Here is a 19290-nt window from a genome sequence, read left to right on the forward strand (position 1 = left end):
TTGTTTGTTTGCATCAGTAAAATAAGTTTCTGCTCCTGATAGGGGGGTAGGATAAATTATTTTCGGTAATATCCATTGAGTTCTTTTTAAAAAAATATATTTTATTGATTTTTTACAGAGAGGAAGGGAGAGAGATAGAGAGTTAGAAACATCGATGAGAGAGAAACATTGATCAGCTGTCTCCTGCACACCTCCTACTGGGGATGTGCCTGCAGCCAAGGTACATGCCCTTGACCGGAATCGAACCTGGGACCCTTCAGTTCGCAGGCCGATGCTCTATCCACTGAGCCAAACCGGTTACGGCTTGAGTTCTTTTTAAAAACTGAATTCTTTCCCTGACCAGTTTTTTACTGGATTTATGAGGTAAAAATACCCATACAATTATGTTAGTATCCTGCATAAGAATTCCTGTTGGAGAATATGTGGTATGAATAATTACAACCTTAAGATTTTGTAATGATTGTATACGATCTATCTGTCCTGCTTGAATTTGTTGTTCAATTAATTGTAATTCAGCTTCTGCCTCAGGAGTCAATTGCCTAGGACTATTGAGATCTGAGGACCCTTCTAATGTCTGGAATAGATTAGTTAACTGATAGGTAGGGATGCCAATAGATGGTCGAAGCCAATTTATATCCCCCAACAGTTTCTGAAAATCATTCAAGGTGTTAAGACTATCCCATCTAATCTGAACTTTTGGAGGTTGAATAATGCTTGCTGAAATTTTCTGTCCTAGATATAACCAGGGCTCTGTTTGCTGAATTTTTTCCTCTGCTATTTGGAGTCCATACTCTAAATAACTTTCTAGCCTCCTGTAACAAATGCCTGTAAAGGTTGATGAACATAAGCTTGACACATAGTAGGACTATTTAACATACCCTGGGGGAGGACTCGCTATTGATATCTCTGATTAGGTTGGCTGTTATTCAATGAAGGGACCGTAAAAGCAAATTTGTCACAATCCTGAGGTTGTAAAGGGATTGTATAAAAACAGTCTTTTAAATCAATAATTATCAGATGCCAATTTTTTTTAAAAATACATTTTATTGATTTTTTACAGAGAGGAAGGGAGAGGGATAGAGAGCCAGAAATATTGATGAGAGAGAAACATGGATCAGCTGCCTCCTTCACACCCCCCACTGGGGATGTTCACACAACCAAGGCACATGCCCTTGACCGGAATCGAACCTGGGACCCTTGAGTCCACAGGCCGACGCTCTACCCATTGAGCCAAACCGGTTACGGCCAGATGCCAATTTTTAGGTAATTAATGCTGGATTTGTAATTCCAGGTTGTAAAGGTCCCATAGGCTCAATAATCTCATTAATCTGTCTTAAATCAGTAAGCATTCTCCATTTACCTGATTTTTTTTTAATATATAACAAAGACAGGGGAATTTCATGGACTAGAGCTAGTTTCTATATGCCCTAATTGTATCTGTTCTTTAATAATGATTTGAAGTGCTTCTAACTTCTCTCTTGTTAGGGGCCACTGCTCTACCCATACTGGTTTAGTTGTTTTCCATTTTAATGGTAGGGCAAAGCTCTTTGTAGTGGCCCCCTTTATAAATTTTGATCCTGAACATTGGTGCCAGCACCAGCTTGAAAAATCATTTGTCTATGGCCTTTCTGTAAAGAAGGTATAGTAATTGTAGCCCCCCATTGTTGTAAAAGATCTCTTCCCCACAAAGATAGTGCAATGGAGGCAACATATGGCTGTATTTGGCCCTTTTGTCCTTCAGGCCCCTGACGTTCAAGTACATTAGAGCTTTGTAAAATCTCAGTGAGGGTCCCTAAACCTGTAAAGGTTGCATTTACCTTGTGTACCGGCCAAGATTGAGGCCAGTGCAAAATAGAAATTATAGTCACATCAGCCCCAGAATCCACCAGGCTGATAATTTTTATTCCCTCCAGGAACATTACTGTAAGTTGAGGTCTTTGGTCTCCTAAAACTGTATGCCAAAAAACCTTTTTTCCCGTGCTACCAAATCCCCCAGTTCACTTAACTGGTGCTGTATGCCCTATTTGCTTATAAGGAAGTAATAATAACTGTGCCATTTTTTCTCCAGCCTTTATATGTACAATATCAGAAGCAGACATCATAACTAATATTTCTCCTTCGTAATCTGCATTAATAACTCCGGGATGAACTTGTAAACCTTTAGTCGTTAGACTACTTCTTCCCAGTAGCAATCCTACTGTTTCCTTAGGTAAAGGTCCATAAACCCCGGTGGGTATTTCTGTACCCCATCTCCAGGAGAAATAGTAAAATCATTAAGAGCTGGAATGTCTACTGCGGCACTTTGAGCGGTAGCATGAAATAAGTCAGAGACCTTCATTTTATTTTTCCCTTCTTTCTGCTCATATTGTTTTTCTCCAGGCCCCGAGCTGAGCCCGGAGTCTAGTTTCCCGACTGCACGGGTATTAATGGGTTGCCGTCTTTATCTTTAATAGACAGGCATTCATTAGCCTAATGTTGTCCCCTTTTACATCTAGGGCATAATCCGGGAGCACTTTTGGCTTTCCCTTGTGAGACTTTTGCCTCCCCACAATCCTTTTTTATATGTCCCATTCTCCCACATCCATAGCATTTAACAGGACGGGGAATGGCCGTTTTTAATGCTTAAAATGATTGGACCGGGGTGCTGGCCTCCTCCATTTTTGACCAAGCCTTTAAGCAACAAGCTTTAATCTGTGCAATAACAGCATCCTCTAACAGCACCTGTTGCTGTAAGCTAATATGTGCCCCAGTTCCTGTTAACTGGTCAAAATTAGGTCCAGGAGGATTTTGTTGGGCGTTAATCAACACCACTCTCCTGGCTTCTTCCCACCACCAGGATTTAAATTGCAGATATTTCCCTGGGGCTAATACTGCCTTAGCTATAGCATCCCAATCATATGGAATTAATTTATAATTTGAAGCCAGAGCTTATATTATTCCTACTGTATATGGGGCATTAGCCCCATAATTAGCAACTGACTCTTTTTAACAGTTTATCACCCTTAACTCTACATGTTGATGAGTTAACTCTACGTACCCTTGAGGGTTTTGAGCTTGAGCAGCTCTTTGTGTCCTCAGGAGGGGGTGGAGGCTCAGCCACTAACACCTGATTAAAGGCTAGTGCCGTTTTACTTTCACTTTTTGGCAGCGGTGCAGCCAACTCCTGAGGACTTTTATTCTTGTTCTTTTCCTTAACTTAAGGCGAGTGTAAAAATCACCATCCGTCTCAGCGGAAAATGAAACATCCAGCTCTGATTCGCTGGCTGAGGCTATGGTTTCATAACCTTCTAACTTATTTTGAAAGTTAGTTTTCTGTTTCTTTCTTGACTCCCTCGGTTCTGTGACTGAACTGGGAGTGGCTCAGGGGTAGTAATCTCTCAGGAGGGAGAGGCTCAGGACTTAAACACCCAGCTCCTGGTGCAGCACTTCTCGACCTCAAAGGAATTTCTTCATAATTTTCAGAATCAGACTGAGAAGGCTGTAAAACTAACGTTACCAAATTAAAAATAGCCCATACTTCAGCCTCTATAGCATTTCCCTGTTGATGAGCCCGCCTTAATGACTTTCCCACTTGTTTCCACAACTTAAGATTTAACTGCTGTTTTCCTTTTGGGTGAAACCAGTAACAGTGCTGATAAATTACTTTAAACAATTTTTTAAAAGCCTCATCCTTCACTTTTACCCCTGAGCTCTGTAATAATGATTGCAAGACAGCCATATATTGACTCTGTAATGACGGGGATTGCCCCATTGACCCTGTCTTCTATTCCCGAAACTTTCGCGTACTTCCCGAGCGGTCAGTTCCCTTTCGGTCCTGCCCATTCCCAATCACTCACCTTCAGGTCCCTGTTCAGGCACCATATGCAGGTGGTCTGCAGGTGAACAGTGATGCTGAGATGAGTTCGGCAAGCAGGATTGAGCTAAGAGAAGCAGAGGGCTCCTGCTCGCTCAGGCGTGTAGCAAAACCTCCCAGGCTCTCATGGCTTTTATTTGGGGAGTACAGCAAATAACAGTGGAGTACAGCAAGTGACAATGGCAAACAGGCATGCCTATGAGATCATCTGAGCAAGTTATACATTAAACTATTAATTTCCTATGTTATACAAAGACCCTTTCCACCTGCAGCAGTGTACCCTCCCTTGAACTTTCCATGCCCTCTTGGACTATTTATCACCTCAAGGAAATTCTGCCTCTGAACAATAAATCTTGGGTGCAAGACTTTGTTCTGACGTGGCCTGCTTCCAGGCCCCCACCTTTTCTTGGCAGAACGTCCTCTTCTAGTTAACTTCATTCCACTTGACCAGCTACACTTAACAAACCAGTTCAGATGCCCCACCTCCTGGGAGCCAGGCCCCAGGTGATCCCACCCCCACCTCGCAGGTTCTCAGAATCACCCCTGGGAGTCCCCAAAATGCCCATCGCAGGGGATGTTTGCAATAGTATGAATCCAAGACTAGCCTCTTCCATTGTTTTCATTGTCCCTCCTTGTACTTTACTTGAATGTCTTTATAGCAACTCTGATGGAACTCTGGCTTCGGGGATGACAAGGGTCCCTTTTATTTGTTTTATTTTTGGTTGGATTTTGTTTGATTTTGTTGGTGTGTTGTTTTTTTAATGTACTTTTATTGATTTCAAAGAGGAAGGGAGAGGGAGATAGAGAGAAACATCAATGATGACAAAGAACCATGGATCAGCTTCCTCCTCCACGCCCCACACGGGGGATGGAGCCCCCAACCTGGGCATGTGCCTGACTGGGAATGGAACCATGATCTCCTGGTTCCTAGGTCGGCCCTCAACCAGTGAGCCACACCAGATGGGCAATCTATTTGTTTTTGTTTCTACTGGAGCCCCTTCCATTTGTTTTCACCTATAGTAGGAGCATCATAAACATCTGTTGAGCAAATGATATTGTGTACCTTAATATGTCCTCAGATATGGTTACTCCTTCCAGTAATTTTCTTAAAGGACTGAGTCCAAAAGAAATCCAACAGGCCTGGCTAGAGTGGCTCAGTGGTTGAATGTGGACTGTTGAACCAAGAGGCCTGGGTTCAATTCCTGGTCAGGGCACATGCCCAGGTTGGGGGCTCCATCCCCCGTTTGGGGCCTGAAGGAGGAAGCTGATTCATGGTTCTCTCTCATCATTGATATTTCTCTCTCCCTCTCACTTCCTCTCTGAAGCCAATAAAAATACATTTAAAAAACAACAAACGAAAAAAACAGGCTGAATCTGAGAGTATTGTGTGTGTGTGTGTGTGTATGAGAGAGAGAGAGAGAGAATTTGCATCAAATACTTTGATCACAAGTCATTGTATATTATAACTAGAGGCCTGGTGCACAACATTTGTGCCCTGGGGGGGCGGTAGGGGGCCTTGAGCCTGGCCTGCGTCCTCTCGCAGCCCAGGACCCCTCACTTCTTACCGCCCGCCTGCAGTGGAGGCGGGAGAGGCTCCCGCCACCGCCACTGTGTTCGCCAGCTGTGAGCCTGGCTTCTGGCTGAGCAGCACTCCCCTTGTGGGAGTGTACTGACCACCAGGGGGCAGTTCCTTCGTTGAGCATCTGCCCCCTGATGGTCAGTGAGCATCATAGCGACTGGTTGTTCCACCCTTTGGTTGATTTGCATATTAGCCTTTTATTATATAGGATTATTTGTCTTTATTTCTGCAGCTAATTAGGGAAAAAATAAATGGCATTGAAGGCACGAAACTAGATGACCACTTTCTTGACCTGGAAAAGGTAAGAGCATTTTAATGTCAATTGTGTGAAGAATGTGTCTCATCACATTATCTCACTCCTATGTGGAGTCTAAGTAACAAAATAAACTAATGATCAGAGTGGATGCAGAGACATGGAAGCATGGAACAGAGTGTGGAACCTCGGAGGCAGGGAAGGGGAGGGTGGGTGGTGGGAGGTAATCAACCAAGGACCTTGTATGCGTCTGTGCATGGCCCAGGGACACAGACACTGGGGTGGCGAGGGCTTGGGGCACGGGGGCAGGGCGAGCTGGAGGAGGGCAATGGGGGAAAAAGTGACATATGTAATAATTTCAACAATAATGAATTCTTTTAAAAAAGAGAGATAAATCTAGGGGAAACATTTTTAAAAAGGAAACAAATTTGACTGTAGTTGTGAGATAGACACACCAATACTGTGAAGAGAGTGGAGTCTAGGATGCTCACGCACAGGAGTGGATGACAACTCTTGATTATGAAGGAGCCTGGATACGGCTTGCTGGTTTCCTCTAGTGGACAAAACTCAGAATGCTCAAAAGATGGGCAGTGTATATATATATATATATATATATATATATATATATACACACACACACACACACACACATACTTTGGCAGTATATATATATTATATTGTAAAAATATATATATATATATATTTTTACAGTATATATATACACACATACACACACATATATATACTAGAGGCCTGGTGCACGAAAATTTGTGCACTCAGGTGGGGGTCCCTCAGCCCGGCCTGTGCCCTCTTGCAGTCTGGGACCCCTCAGGGGATAACCACCTGCTGGCTTAGGCCTGCTCCCCAGGGGATTGGGCCTAAGCTGGCAGTCAGACATCCCTCAGGCAGCCCGACAGCCCTGGGGGGATGCCCACTTGCCAGCAGGGAGCAGGCCTAAGCTGCAGTCGGACATCGTTAGCACTGCTGAGGAGGCGGGAAAGGCTCCCACCACCACCGCTGTACTGGCAGCCATCAGCCTAGCTTATGACTGAGCAGAGCTCCCCCTGTGGGAGCGCACTGACCACCAGAGGGAAGCTCCTGCATTGAGCGTCTGCCCCCTGGTGGTCAGTGTGTGTCATAGTGACCAGTCATTCCCAGAGGTTCTGCTGTTAGTGGTTCAATGTGCATATTACCCTTTTATTATATAGGATAGAAGCCTGGTGCATGGGTGGTGGCCGGCTGGTTTGCCCTGAAGGGTGTCCCGGATCAGGGTGGGGGCCATTTTCAGACTGGCCACACCCACTTCAGGGTGGGGGTCCCCACTGGAGTGCCTGGCAAGCCTGGGTGAGGCTCTGAGGGCCATTTTCAGGCTGGCCATACCCCCTTCAGGGAGGGGGGTCCTACTGGGGTGCCTGGCCAGCCTGGGTGAGTAGCTGATGGCTGTTTGCAGGATGGCCAAGCCCCCCAGTGGGGACCCTCTCCCCATGGGGGTGTGGCCAGCCTGTGTAAGGGGCTGATGGCTGTTTGCAGGCTGGCCACAGCCCCTTCAGGGTGGCGGTTCCTGCTGGGGTGCCTGGCCAGCCTGGATGAGGGGCTGATGGCAGGCTGTCCACAGCCCCTTCAGGTTAGGGATTCCCCCGGGATGCCTGGCCAGCCTGGGTGAGGGGCTGATGGCTGTTTTCAGGCTGGCCACAGCCCCTTCAGTGTGGGGGTCCCCACTGGGGTTCCTGGCCAGCCTGGGTAAGGGGCTGATGGCTGTTTGCAGGCTGGTCACAGCTCCTTCAGGGTGGTGGTCCCCCCTGGGGTGCCTGGCCAGCCTGGGTGAGGGGCTGATGGCTGTTTGTAAGCTGGCCATGGCCCCCAGCCACCCAAGCTCCCAGTGGAGGCTGGCTGGAAGCAGGTATCTGGGATTTATTTATCTTCTATAATTAAAACTTTGTTGCCTTCAGCGGAGCCTAGAGCTGGCCAGGGCAGGCAGGAAGCTTGGCTTCCTCCATTGCCGGGGCAACCAAGCCTCCTGCTTGCTTCAGCTCCGTGTCTGCCGGCCGCCATCTTGGTTGGGTTAATTTGCATATAGTCACTCTGATTGGCTGGTGGGCATGGCTTGGAGCATAGCGAAGGTACAATTTGCATGTTTCTCTTTTATTAGATTGTTGGTGTGTTGTTTTTTTAATGTACTTTTATTGATTTCAAAGAGGAAGGGAGAGGGAGATAGAGAGAAACATCAATGATGACAAAGAACCATGGATCAGCTTCCTCCTCCACGCCCCACACGGGGGATGGAGCCCCCAACCTGGGCATGTGCCTGACTGGGAATGGAACCATGATCTCCTGGTTCCTAGGTCGGCCCTCAACCAGTGAGCCACACCAGATGGGCAATCTATTTGTTTTTGTTTCTACTGGAGCCCCTTCCATTTGTTTTCACCTATAGTAGGAGCATCATAAACATCTGTTGAGCAAATGATATTGTGTACCTTAATATGTCCTCAGATATGGTTACTCCTTCCAGTAATTTTCTTAAAGGACTGAGTCCAAAAGAAATCCAACAGGCCTGGCTAGAGTGGCTCAGTGGTTGAATGTGGACTGTTGAACCAAGAGGCCTGGGTTCAATTGCCGGGCCTGAATGATCCATGGTTCTTTGTCATCATTGATGTTTCTCTCTATAGTAGGGGCCTGAAGGAGGAAGCTGATTCATGGTTCTCTCTCATCATTGATATTTCTCTCTCCCTCTCACTTCCTCTCTGAAGCCAATAAAAATACATTTAAAAAACAATGTACACACACACAATAGAGACCCAGTGCACAAAATTTGTACACAGGTAGGGTCCCTAGGCCTGGCCAGTGATCAGGACCAATGTATGGGGCTACCAGCAGGGTGATCAGGGGCCCCTTGCTGGCACCGCCTTGCCTGGCCTGCGGCCTGCGTTGAGCATCTGCCCCCTGGTGGTTAGTGTGTACCATAGTGACCAGTTGTTCTGCCATTTGGTCAATTTGCATATTAGACTTTTATTATATAGGGTATATATTTTTATTGACTTCAGAGAGAAAGGGAGAAGGAGATAGAAACATGAATGATAAAATAGAATCATGGATTGGCTGCCTCCTGCACGCCCCTCACTGGGGATCAAGCCCACAACCCTGGCATGTGCCCTGACCGAGAATCAAACTGTGACCTCCTGGTTCATGGGTCGGTCGATGTCAAACACTGAGGCACATTGGCTGGACAAGATGGGCAGTCTTGGCAGGCAGTTAAATAGCCCAAGCATTGTGGTTATGCGCCTTGGAGAGTCAAGAGTGTGTTTCTGGGCAGAGATCCTCATATGCGTACATATTGATGCCCCACATGGAAGCCCTGACTGCATCCTCTGGGCACAACAGCTCTGGGCATTACCAGGTCCTGGCGCTGCCATCCAACTGGCCTGAGGGCCTGGTGGGCAAGTTCGTCTTTTCTGACTATGACACAGGGTGAAACCCCATTCCCTGCTCACCTCACATTTCTGTTGTGACAGTTATGCAGAACATTCATGCATATGAAAGCATGGGGGAAGTATGTTGGGACTCTTTTTTTTTTAAATGTGTTTAGTTGAACTGGTGTAGTTCAGTGGTTGAGCATAAACCTATGAACTAGCTCATGGTTTGATTCCCAGTCAGGGCACATACCTGGGTTATGGGCTCGATCCCTAGTGTAGAGCATGCAGGAGGCAGCCACTCCATGATTCTCTCTCACCAGTGATGTTTCTATCTCTCTATCCCTCTCCTTCCTCTCTAAAATCAATCAAATATCTTGTATAATAAAAGGGTAATATGCAGTTTGGCCAAACAACAGAAGGACCAGTTGCTATGACATGCACTGACCACCAGGGGCAGATGCTCAATACAGGAGCTGCCCCTGGTGGTCAGTGCACTCCCACAGGGGAGTGCCGCTCAGCCAGAAGCCTGACTCATGGCTGGTGAGTGCAGTGGAGGGAGCCTCTCCCACCTCCTCAGCAGGGCTAAGGATGTCTGACTGCCAGCTTAGGCCTTTTCCCCCCCAGTGGGCCGAAGCTGCCAGTCAGATATACCCCAAAGCTCCTGGACTGTAAAAGGGTGCAGGCCGGGCTTAGCTCCCCCCCGCCCAACCAGTGTACGAATGTCCCACACCAGGCCTCTAGTATGTGTGTGTGTGTGTGTGTGTGTGTATAGTTAAAATGTGTTTCTTTTAATCCTGACCCGAGGATATGTTTTATTGATTTTAGAGAGAAAAGAAGAGAGTAAGAGAGAAACATCAATGTGAGAGAGAAACATCTAATCGCCTCCTATTTGCACCCTAACCAGGGATTGAACACGTGACCTTTCAGTGTACAGGATGATGCGTCAACCAACTGAGCCACCTGGTCAGGGCATGTCAGGACTATTTTTTTTTTTTTTTTTAAAAACCATATTTTATTGATTTTTTTACAGAGAGGAAGGGAGAGGGATAGAGAGTTAGAAACATTGATGAGAGAGAAACATTGATCAGCTGCCTCCTGCACACCCCCCACTGGGGATGTGCCCACAAGCAAGGTACATGCCCTTGACTGGAATTGAACCTGGGACCCTTCAGTCAGCAGGCTGACGCTCTATCCACTGAGCCAAACCCGTTAGGGTGCATGTCGGGACTCTGAACAGAAATGATTGTGACGTTGTCCCTTGTCACCTGTGCGGAGCATCCAGGAATTGCCAAGGTCCTCTGTTTCCTTCCCTTTATTACAGGTGAAAATCATGTCTCAGTGTGTTTTCCTGTGAATTTGCAGTTTGTCACTCACCAACATTTTATGTGATTTTTAAAATATTTTTATTTTTATTTTTAGAAAATAGATATCACCAATAAAGCTATTACAGAAATTCTTTTGAAAACCACAGAATACATTCAGCCCAATCCAGGTAATGTGGGACAATGTCTGGAACTGTCCTGTTGCCCATTCACGGTGACCCATGCTGACCACCCATGTCGGCTGGGCCCTTCCTTGAAGTGATCTAGCAACAACGCCCTTGGGGTCCCAATCATGAAATGTGGTTTTGGGTTTGTTTTTAAAATATATTTTTATTTATTTCAGAGAGGAAGGGAGAGGGAGAGAGAGAGAGACATCTATGTTAGAGAGACACATCAATCGGTTGGCTCCTGCAGGTGTCCCAACCAGGGCCAGGGGACCTACAACCAAAGTACCTATCCTTGACCAGAATTGAACCCGGGACCCTCTAGTCTGCAGGCCAACACTGTATCCACTGAGCCAGACCGGTTAGGACTTACTTACTTTTTAAAATATATTTTTATTGATTTCAGAAAGGAAGGGAGAAAGAGAGACAGAAAGAGCAAGAGAGAGAGAGGTCCTGATATAGGCTGGTTGCAATGTGTTCACAATTTCCGTTTCCCACGTGACTCTGCAACCAATCACTATGCACCCACCTGAGTGAAGCATGTGCCAATCATGGGAAAAACTAAATAGGTCACTGAGGCCCTTTGGCACCTCGGGTCTCTGACATGTCACCGAGGGTGCCCTCGATCTTGCCGGTTGCATTTGTTGCATGCTCTCTGCCCCTCCACCCTGTCCCTTGAAGGAATTACAAATGACCCTGTCTTGAAGCATACAGAATGAAGCTGGGGCTGCTGAGCCCGATGTTGAAGATCCACAATTGGGGGAAGGCCCCGGGGTGCCTGCAGCCAGAGGGCCTGCTGGGCAACTGCATGCTCAAGAACGGCCAGGAGCTGGGCGAGGACTCCACCTTTGGTGAGTGTGGAAGTCCTGGAGGGCAGTCGGCCCATGTCACCTGTAGGTTATACACAAAGCCTTTATTTTCTCTTCACTTCTTTTCTTTTCTTTTTGGATTGATTTCAGAGAGGAAAGGAGAGGGAGAGAGAGAGAAACATCAATGATGAGAGAGAATCATGCATCGGCTGCCTCTTGCATGCCCCCTACTGGAGATCCCAGGCATGTGCCCTTACCGGGCATCGAACCGTGACCTCCTGGTTCCTAGGTTGATGGTCAACCACTGAGCAATGCAGGCTGGCTGGGAGATGGTTTTTTGTTTGTTTGTTTGTTTTTGTTAATTCTTACCTGAGGATATTTTTCCTATTGATTTTTAGGGAGAGTGGAAGAGAGAGGGAGAGACAGAGACACATCAATGTGAGAGAAACACATTGCTTGGTTGACTCCTTCATGAGCCCTGACCAGGGCCAGGGCCCACCTGAGAAACCTGCAACCTTGGTATGTGCCCTTGACCAAAATCGAACCTGGGACTCTGGTCCGAAGTTCGATGCTCTACCCACTGAGCTACACGGGAGATGTTTTTAAGAGAACCTGCAACCTCCTTGTACACAGCTTTGAGGTCACCCTCTTGCAAATTAATGCAGATTAGGTGCTTCCCAGGTACTGGGGGTCATTCAGGAAGAGCTGCCCTTCGCTGTCCACACTGGGCATGGCTGCCTGCCCTGCTGGGAGCTACCTGTGTGACACTGCCAGGCTTCCTCGGATACCAAGGAGGATCAGGTCGCCTTGCCCTTGGAAGGATCCAGGGTGCGGCCCCAGGAGGATCTGGCAGCAAAAGCTGAGATGAGATGTTCATTCATTCCTATTGTCATCTGCATTGTTGATGCTTAGCCCAGAGGAGGACTCAATCCTTTTATTGTTTACAAAGAGGGACTTGGTTCTGCAGCTTCTAAAAACCCTTAGGGCAGTGGTTCTCAACCTTCCTAATGCCATGACCCTTTAATACAGTTCCTCATGTTGTGGTGACCCCCAATTTCATTCTTACAAATTGAACATAATTAAAGCATAGTGATTAATCACAAAAACAATATGTAATTATATATGTGTTTTCCGATGGTCTTAGGCGACCCCTGTGAAAGGGTCGTTCGACCCCCAAAGGGGTCGCGACCCACAGGTTGAGAACCACTGGCCTGTTGACAAAAACACATTGTGGTTTTGTTTTTTTTTTTTTTACAAAAATTGATCTTTATCTCCATCTAGTGGCCAGAATGGAAAGTGCCTCGGCCTGTCAGCCGCCAGGTAAGTTTGATGAAGAAAAGGAGGAAGTACAGAAGAAATGTAGAAAGTTTTTATTTTAAGCCCGGCTGGCTGGCTCAGTTGAGTTTCTTCTTTTTTTTCCATTTTTTTCCAGAAAAGCTCTTTTAAATATAATAATGTTACATGCAATAAACATTAATATCTCAAAAGCGATCTTAAATATAATAATGTTACCTTTAATAAACATTAATATCTTGAAAAAAATGATTTTAAACATAATGTTACATGCAATAAACACCAATTATTCAAGAAAAATGATCTTAAATGTAATAATATTACATGCAATAAACAATATTTCAAGAAAAAAAGAATTTTAATTATTATAATTATTATACTGAGAGGTTAAGATTTGACCTATGAACCAGGAGGTCACGGTTCGATTACCAGTCAGGGAACATGCCGGGGTTGTGTGGAGGCTGTGCACGGGGCAGCCAATCCATGATTCTCATCATTGATGTTTCTCTCTGCCTCTCCTATACTCTCTGAAATCCATAAAAATATGTTTTAAAAAAAGTTTTTGTTTTTATTCTTTTCCAAGTGAAGACCTTGTTAAATAAACCATCACCCACATACCTTGGGCAAGAAGTGAATAGCGCCGCCAACCTCCGGGTGCTCTGTGAATGAACGCTTTTTATTTGTTTTTCTGTGCCAGGCAGCGCGCTGACTGATATGGGAGAAGCTATGAAGCTGATGGCGGAAGTGAAAGAATCCTTTGATATTAACGTCAAGGAAACCTTTATTGATCCACTCCAGTTAGTACAAGACGAAGATTTAAAACAGATTTCAGTAAGTTTTCTTGGCTGTAAACCCCCGTGTTGCTACTTAAAATGATGTTTGTAGTTAAAACCATGGAGACGTGTCTCTGTAGGGACCCAGCGAAAGCATCATCTTAGTGTGGGCGGTGAAACAGATAATCACTCAGTGATGTTCACCTGGCCCCCTGGGCAGGAGCCCCAGGAGCCATGAACCCTTTATCCTGTAACTGTGTGTGTGTGCGTGTGCGTGTGTGTGTGTGTGTGTGTGTGTGTGTTTAATGGTAAATGTGTTTATTTATTTTAATCCTCATGCAAGGATATTTGTTCCATTGATTTTTTATTTTTTAAAATATTATATTGATTTCAGAGAGAAAGGGAGAGGGAGAGATAGAAAGATCAGTGATGAGAGAGAATCATTAGTCAGCTGCCTCCTGCATGCACCCCACTGGGGAGTGAGCTTGCCATCCAGGCATGTGTCCTTGGCTGGATTTGAACCTGGGACCCTTCAGTCCATAGGCCAGTGCTCTAGCCACTGAGCCAAACCAGCTAAGGCTGTTCCATTGGTTTTCAGAGAAATTAGAAGAGAGAAGGAGAGAAGCATCGATGTGAGAAAAAACACATCAACTGGTTGTCTCCTGCTCTCACCCTGACCAGCACCCCTGCTGGGTAGGAGCCTACAACCAAGGTATGTAACCTTGACCAGAATGGAACTCAGGACCCTTAGATCCGAAAGCCAACGCTCTCTCCACTGAGCAAAACTGGCTAGGGCAGTGGTCGGCAAACTCATTAGTCAACAGAGCCAAATATCAATAGTACTTCTTCAAAATAGACTCACCCAGGCCGAAAACCAACTTCTGCACATGAGCCATGAAGTTTCAATCGCACTGTATGTGCACGCCCGCATGTGGTATTTTGGAAGAGCCACACTCAAGGGGCCAAAGAGATGCATGTGGCTCGTGAGCCGCAGTTTGCCGACCACGGGGCTAGGGCTATCCTGTGGCTTATTGAAGCCAGCAAGAAGCCAGGCTAAAGGTACGTATTTCCACAGCCATTGTTCACAGCAAATGATTCTAAAACTGGAGTGGGTTTTCAATGATGAAAATCAAAACATACTCATTACATCTTTTAAAAATACATATATTTTTATTGATTTAAGAGAGAGAGAGAAACATCAATGATGAGAGAGAGAAAATCATTGATCCACTGCCTCCTGCACCCCCCTACTAGGATTGAGCCCACAACCCAGGCATGTGCCCTCACCAGGAATCAAACTGTGACCTGTTTCCTAGGTCAATGCTCAACCACTGAGTCACACCGGCTGGGCCTCCTTGCCTCTTTTGATACATGGCACAAATGGTGATTAATTTCCAGGACTTCATTTTATATTTGGTAAGCTTTCTAAAATGGCCACATGGAGCTCACACACACAAGAGGGTGTGTGTGCTTCATTCATTGTGGTGTTTGCTTAATTCATTCTGAAATTGTTGGGGAACCTTATGAAAGACGTATAAGTACTCCAGAACAAGCATGTCAAGCTCAAAGCTAACACAGGCTAAATAAAAAAGATTTAAGTGTATGTGGGACGCAAAAAAAAAAAAAAATTCATAGAAATGTAGGTTTATTTCAATAGAGACATGATGAATACAAAGGGCTGAAATAAATGAGACATCACTCACATAAAATAATAGAACATTTTAATAAAAATTAATATTTTTTCTTGAACATTGACTTACCAGACACTGAATATCTGCACAAATGAATAAGCATAATGCAAATAAATCCATTTTTCTTGTTCTCCAAAAGCGAGATATTTTCTGTTGTGCACACCAAACAAGTCAGTCCAAGACTAAGGATGTGGCCACCGGCTGCTAAAATATTCGCTGCTAGTATTAGTGGAGGGAAATGGTGCACCTGCACATAAGCCACATAAGAGAAATGAATGCAACATGATGATAGCCATCAGTCATTAGTGAACGTTGTAGTTCATTATTAAAAATGATCTATAGAAAAAAGACAGAGAAGATGGTGACCGGCAGGAAGGTAGGGAGGGAAAGAGTGTAAGGTAGCTATAGAGGAGTATGTGGACGTGTGTGGTGTGTGTGTATGAGCTAAGGACAGTTAGATTCTGCAGGTCTTCCAAGGGGCTGCCAAACCAGGCAGTCTTAGATGGTGGAGCCCCACTCCCAACGCAGACACTCCAAGGTGGCCAGTATGGGCACAGAGACCACGCCATCTTGAGAAACAGAGCTGCTTGAGACTAGGATCCTGGCCTCAGCACCACCAAGTCTGGTCTCAGATGCAAACTAGGACCTTGCAGCCACTGGAGACAGAGACCTGCTACCACAGCTGCAGACCCACAGACACCAAGAATCCAGACATCCCAGCCACAGATTTCTAAACACATCAAGCTAGAAGGGAATGGAAGGAGGTATACCAGGTGTTGCAAAGCAAAGGACTGAATCCAAGAATACTCTACCCAGCAAGACTATCAATCAAAATTGAAGGGGAAATCAGGAGCTTCGCAGACAAAAAAGGCTAAGGGAGTTTATCACTACCAAGCCAGCAATGCTAAAGGGAATCTGTAAAAAGAAGAAATAAAAAGGTAAGAAAGAACACAGGCACAAAAATAGAAATGACTTCAAACAAATACCTTTCAATAATAACTTTAAACATAAAGGGACAAATGCTCCAATCAAAAGACATTGAGTGGCTGAATGGATAAAAGAACATGAACCATATATATGCTGTCTACAAGAGTCCCACCTCAGAACAAGGGACTCACACAGACTGAAAGTGAAGGGAAGGAAAAATATCTTTCAGTCAAATGGAAATGAAAAAAAAGCTAGGGTAACAATACTTATATCTGACAAAATAGACCTCAAAGTAAAGGCCATAACAAGAGATAAGGAAGGCCACTTCATAATACTAAAGGGATCGATACAACAAGAGGATATAACCCTGATAAACATATATGAACCCCATGCAAGAGCACCCAAATACATAAAAAAAACTCCTGGAACATATCAAGGGAGAGGTTGACAACAATGCAATCATAAAAGGGGACTTTAATACACCACTGACATCACTGGATAAATCCTCTAGACAAAAAATCAGCAGAAAACAGCAATCCTAAATGACTCACTAGATCAGATGGACTTAATTGATATGTTCAGAACATTTCACCCCAAAGCCACAGTATATTCATTCTTCTCAAGTGTACATGGGATATTTTCAAAAACAGACCACATATTGGGTCACAAGCAAAGTCTCCCCAAATTCAAGAAGATTGAAATCATACCAACCATCTTCTCATACCACAATGGCATGATATTAGAAATAAGCTATAATAAAAACAATCCAAAAAACTCAAACACTTGGAAGCTGAATAGCATGCTATTAAATAGTGATTGGGTTACCAATGAGATCAAAGAAGAAATTACAAACATCCTGGAAACTAATGACAATAAAAACACAGCAATCATAACTCTACGGGACACAATGAAAGCAGTCCTGAGAGGGAAGCTTATAGCTCTACAGGTCTACCTCAAAAAACAAGAAAAAAATAGTAGTAAATAATCTAACTCTACAACTCAAAGAATTAGAAAGAGAGCAACAAGAAAAGCCCAGATGAGCAGAAGGAAGGAGATAATAAAGATTAGAGGAGAAATAAATAACATAGAGACCAAAAAACAATCCATAAAATCAATGAAACCAAGAGCTGGTTCTTTGAAAGGATAAACAAGATTGATGAACCTCTAGCCAGGCTCACCAAGAAGCAAAGAGAGAGGACCCAAATAAACAAAATCAGAAATGAAAGAGGAGAAATAACGACAGACCCCACAGAAATACAAAGGATTGTTAAAACATACTATAAAGAACTCTGCTCCAACAAACTAGACAACCTGGAGGAAATGGACATATTCTTAGAAAAATACAACCTTCCAAAACTCAATAAAGAAGAATCTAAAAATCTCAATAAGCTGATAACTATGGAAGAAATTGAAGCAGTCATCAAAAAGTTCCCAGCAAACAAAAGCCTGGGGCCAGATGGCTTCACAGGGGAGTTATACCAACCATTCAAGGAAGGACTAAAACCTATCCTTCTCAGACTATTGCAAAAAATTCAAGAGGAAGGAACACTTCCAAGCTCATTCTATGAAGTCAGCATTACCCTAATACCAAAACCAGATAAAGACAACACAATGAAAAATAATTATAGGCCAATATCCCTCATGAACTTAGATGCCAAAATCCTCAATAAAATTCTAACAAATCGGATCCAGCAGTACATCAGAAAGATCATACACCATGACCAAGTAGGATTTATCCCAGGGATGCAAGGATGGTACAATATTCACAAATCAATAAACGTGATACAACACATAAGCAAATTGAGAGATGAAATTCACATAGTCATATCAGTTGATGCAGAAAAAGCACTTGACAAAATCCAACACCCTTTCTTGATAAAAAACTCTCAGCAAGGTGGTAATAGAAGGATCATACCTCAACATAATAATAGCCTTATATGAAAAACCCACAGCCAACATCATACTCAATGGATAAAAACTAAAACCATTTCCCCTAGGAACAGGAACAACACAGGGAAACCCACTCTCACCATTCCTGTTCTACATAGTATTAGAAGTACTAGCCTTTGAGATGAGACAAGAAGAAGTAGTAAAAGGCATCCAAATTGGAAAAGAAGTAAAACTGTCCTTATTCGCAGATGACATGATACTGTACATAGAAAACCCTAAAGACTCCATCAAAAAATTATTAGACTTAAATGAATTTGACAATGTAGCAGGATACCAAATTAATGCCAAGAAATCTATGGCATTTCTATACACCAATAGTGAACTTACAGAAAGAGAGACTAAAATAAATATCCCAATTACCATCGCACCAAAAAAATTAAGATATCGAGGAATAAACTTAACTAAGGAGGTAAAAGACTTATATGCGAAAAACTACAGGACACTGAAAAAAGAGATAGAGGAAGACATAAACAGATGGAAGAACATACTGTGTTCATGGATGGGTAGAATCAACATCATCAAAATGTCCATACTACCCAAAGCAATCTATAGATTCAATGCAATCCCCATTAAAATACCACTGGCATATTTCACAGACCTAGAACAAACTTTCCAAAAATTCATCTAGAATTAAAAAAGACCCTGAATAGCTGCAGCAATCCTGAGAAAGAACAACAAAGTAGGTGCGATCTCAATATCAGATATCAAGCTGTATTACAAAACCACTATTCTCAAAACAGCCTAGTACTGGCACAAGAACAGACATATAGAACAATGGAATAGAATAGAGAACGCAGAAATTGACCCAAACCACTATGTCCAATTAATATTCAACAAAGGAGGAAAGAGCATACAATTGGAGTCAAGACACTCTCTTCAATAAATGGTGTTTAGAAAATTGGACCGATACATGCAAAAAAATGAAATTAGACCACCAACTTACACCATACACAAGAATAAACTCAAAATGGATAAAAGACTTAAACACAACATGGGAAACCATAAAAATACTAGAGGAATCCACAGGCAGCAAAATCTCAGACATATGCCAAAGGAATTTCTTCACTGACACTGCTCCTAGGGCAATGGAAACTAAAGAGAAAATAAACAAATGGGACTACATCAAAATAAAAAGCTTTTGCACAGCAAGGAAAACCATCAACAAAACAACAAGAAAGCCCACTGCATGGAAGAACATATTTGCCAATGTTATCACTGATAAGGGTTTTATCTCCAACATTTATAGGGAACTCATACAACCTAACA

The 19290-nt window shown here is 43.9% G+C and overlaps 1 protein-coding gene across 1 annotated transcript in view; it reads left to right on the forward strand.

The window, feature by feature from the left end:
* Positions 1-383: 383 nt before the first annotated feature.
* LOC138998581 (endophilin-A3-like) overlaps positions 384-19290 on the forward strand; it is a 29308-nt gene continuing 10401 nt past the window's right edge. Inside the window, exons 1-5 of the mRNA XM_070400725.1 lie at positions 384-425; positions 5665-5733; positions 10515-10587; positions 11289-11432; positions 13381-13514. Coding sequence (XP_070256826.1) covers positions 384-425; positions 5665-5733; positions 10515-10587; positions 11289-11432; positions 13381-13514 — 462 coding nt within the window. The remainder of the gene's footprint in view (positions 426-5664; positions 5734-10514; positions 10588-11288; positions 11433-13380; positions 13515-19290) is intronic.

The sequence above is a fragment of the Myotis yumanensis genome, unplaced genomic scaffold (assembly GCF_028538775.1).
Source record: "Myotis yumanensis isolate MYYU_CA2020_CCGP unplaced genomic scaffold, mMyoYum1.0.hap1 SCAF_20, whole genome shotgun sequence".
NCBI classification, from domain to species: domain Eukaryota; kingdom Metazoa; phylum Chordata; class Mammalia; order Chiroptera; family Vespertilionidae; genus Myotis; species Myotis yumanensis.